The 2,501-nt window shown below is 35.9% G+C and overlaps 1 protein-coding gene across 1 annotated transcript; it reads left to right on the top strand.

The window, feature by feature from the left end:
- The first annotated feature begins 6 nt into the window (after positions 1-6).
- On the top strand, positions 7-2,495 carry LOC107580278 (E3 ubiquitin-protein ligase NRDP1-like). The gene is made up of 2 exons (XM_016266002.1): positions 7-59; positions 829-2,495. Exon 2 carries the CDS (start codon positions 875-877, stop codon positions 1,181-1,183), a length of 309 nt encoding a protein of 102 aa, XP_016121488.1. The 5' UTR covers positions 7-59; positions 829-874; the 3' UTR covers positions 1,184-2,495.
- Positions 2,496-2,501: the final 6 nt, after the last annotated feature.

Below are 2,501 nucleotides of genomic sequence, written 5' to 3'. Positions count from 1 at the left end.
AGCGCTAACCCTAACTTACAGAACCTGGAGGAGAGCATAGAGTACAATGAGATCCTAGAGTGAGTGAAATATTCTTCTCATATATATTTATAAATTCAAGATAGATGTTTAACGGTTTAAAATCTTTGTAATGTATTTTTTTTACAAAGAAAAAAATATTTGTTTTTCTTTGTATATGCATATTTTTTTGTACTTTGTACTTTATATGTATATGCAGCAACATAGACTTAATTTATGACCTAACATGTGTAATTAATATATTTTATTTATTTATTTTTAATAGGTCTCTTATAGTCACCATGGATGCATTTATTTAACCTTTAAATACAGTAATATTTTGAAATTACACCATTAATTATTATAATTGTAATGTTGAAAACAGTTGTGCAGCTTAATATTTTTGTGCAAATCTTGATACATTTTTCAGATTTTTTTGATGACTAGGAAGTTCAAAAGAACAACATTTATTTGAGATAGAAATCTTTAAGTCTCTTTTGTCACTTTTGATCAATTTAATGCATCCCTGCTAAACAAAAGTATTCAAAAGTACACTAAACGTTTGAACGCCAATGTTTTATATACATTTGTACATATACCGTCAATATATATTGCGTGTATATATATTTATAATATATTTGTGAAAATAATAAGGCTAAGGTCATAGTAGACTTACATTTTATCCACAACACAATACAAATAACTATGTAAACAAGGAGTAAGTAAATTGCTCATGAATACTGATAAGTTACTGTTGAGTAAGTAAATAAGGCTGATTCCATAATTGCTAATGTGATTACTTTCAAACTAACCACTCTCGTTTGGCCACAGGTGGGTGAACTCTCTCCAGCCCGCTCGCGTGACCCGCTGGGGAGGAATGATCTCCACACCCGACGCCGTCCTCCAGGCCGTCATCAAACGATCGCTCATAGACAGTGGATGCCCGTTGTCGATCGTTAATGACCTCATCGAGAACGCCCACGAGCGTAACTGGCCCCAAGGCTTGGCCACGCTGGAGACGCGGCAGATGAACCGCCGATATTACGAAAACTATGTGGCCAAGCGCATTCCGGGTAAGCAGGCCGTGGTGGTGATGGCCTGCGAGAACCAGCACATGGGTGAAGATATGATTCTGGAGCCGGGGTTGGTTATGATCTTCGCTCATGGCGTTGAGGAGATCTTATAGTCTGTACATAGGTGGGTGCCAATGATGAAAAGCAGAAAGGGGTTTACAGCGACTGAATTGATTTCCCCCCTCTAAAAAATTCTCAGTTCATCCCACTTAAAATATCAAGACCTCTTTGGCAGTCGTTACCTCAAATTTTAAGGAAGGACACCGGCAGAGAAGCTCTCCGCTCGTGGACCTCCAGCATTCCCTATTCTCTTTGCCTTAAATGGACATTTTCCAAAAAGTGGACCCTAATGACAAAAACCAACTTGAAACATTATCAGGGACGATGGTACACGTATGTTTTAACATTAACATTGAAATCAAAAGGATTTGAAGTGATGTCTAATTTCCCCTTTAACATTTATTTCCCTCTTGAGAGCAAATATGTGTCACTCCCAGCTTAAGACAAGTTAAGATTCTTGTAAATACAGATGATAAAGAAATATAGACAAATATGCTATCTGTTCTTGTTCTAATAGAATAGTGGACATTTTTGCTGTCTTCATTTCAGTTTGCAATTTAGAGTAGAGTGCTTTGACTACCATGGATCTCAATCTTTCTTTTTTTCCCCCCCCAATAGCGCTATGATTAAAGTATGCTAGATAAAGAACTCAGCTCGGTGTTTGCACTGTGTGGTGATTGGACAAACAAGATGTCATGAATCTCGTTTTGTGAAGATGTTTGTTTTTCTTGAGTGGAAAGAGTGATGGAGAGGATATATATGACGGAAATCAACAGCTGATTTGATACCTTTTATTCCACTCTTTAGTTTTCAATTCAATTTTCTCCAGAAATAATTTTTTTTTTCTTCTTCTACTGGCATCACTGGCTATTACACTATTATAAATCAGAACCAGATTTTTCTTTAAGATGGTCTTAGTGACCTCAAAGTTTTTTGTCTAGTAGTTTCACCATATGCAAACCCATAAATGATGGATGAAAAGCTTATGAATCAATATGAAGTATAAAAACATTGTGAAAAATGACCAACTTACCGCTGATGTCTGTGGGATCTCCTGCAGATGCTCAACCATATCTGGACCTTTTTACTGTGGTTTACATCAGAACTGTTTTTTTTTTTTATCCATCATTTGCCACAGCACCTCTTGATGAATTTCAAATAATAAAGAGAGATGGAATGGTTGAATGTTTGTGTATATTGTGCAATTGACTCCTGGATAAGTGGATAAGAATTTATTTTGCATATTTTACGTACCTTCGTTGTACATAGTTGATTTAAGAATCCGTTTAATTTGTGTTGTACGATAGTTGTCTCTGCAACCAAAGTGTTTTATTGTGTTGTATGCACATCGTGCTTGCTTTTTTGTTGTTG

This window comes from Sinocyclocheilus grahami, unplaced genomic scaffold (genome assembly GCF_001515645.1).
Source record: "Sinocyclocheilus grahami isolate Dianchi unplaced genomic scaffold, SAMN03320097.WGS_v1.1 scaffold29275.1, whole genome shotgun sequence".
NCBI classification, from domain to species: domain Eukaryota; kingdom Metazoa; phylum Chordata; class Actinopteri; order Cypriniformes; family Cyprinidae; genus Sinocyclocheilus; species Sinocyclocheilus grahami.
This window is presented reverse-complemented; position numbering and strand designations above follow the sequence as displayed.

What these genes read in the sequence shown, in the direction of transcription:
- LOC107580278 (XM_016266002.1), top strand. Translation starts at nt 875, where the DNA reads ATGATCTCCACACCCGACGCCGTCCTCCAGGCCGTCATCAAACGATCG.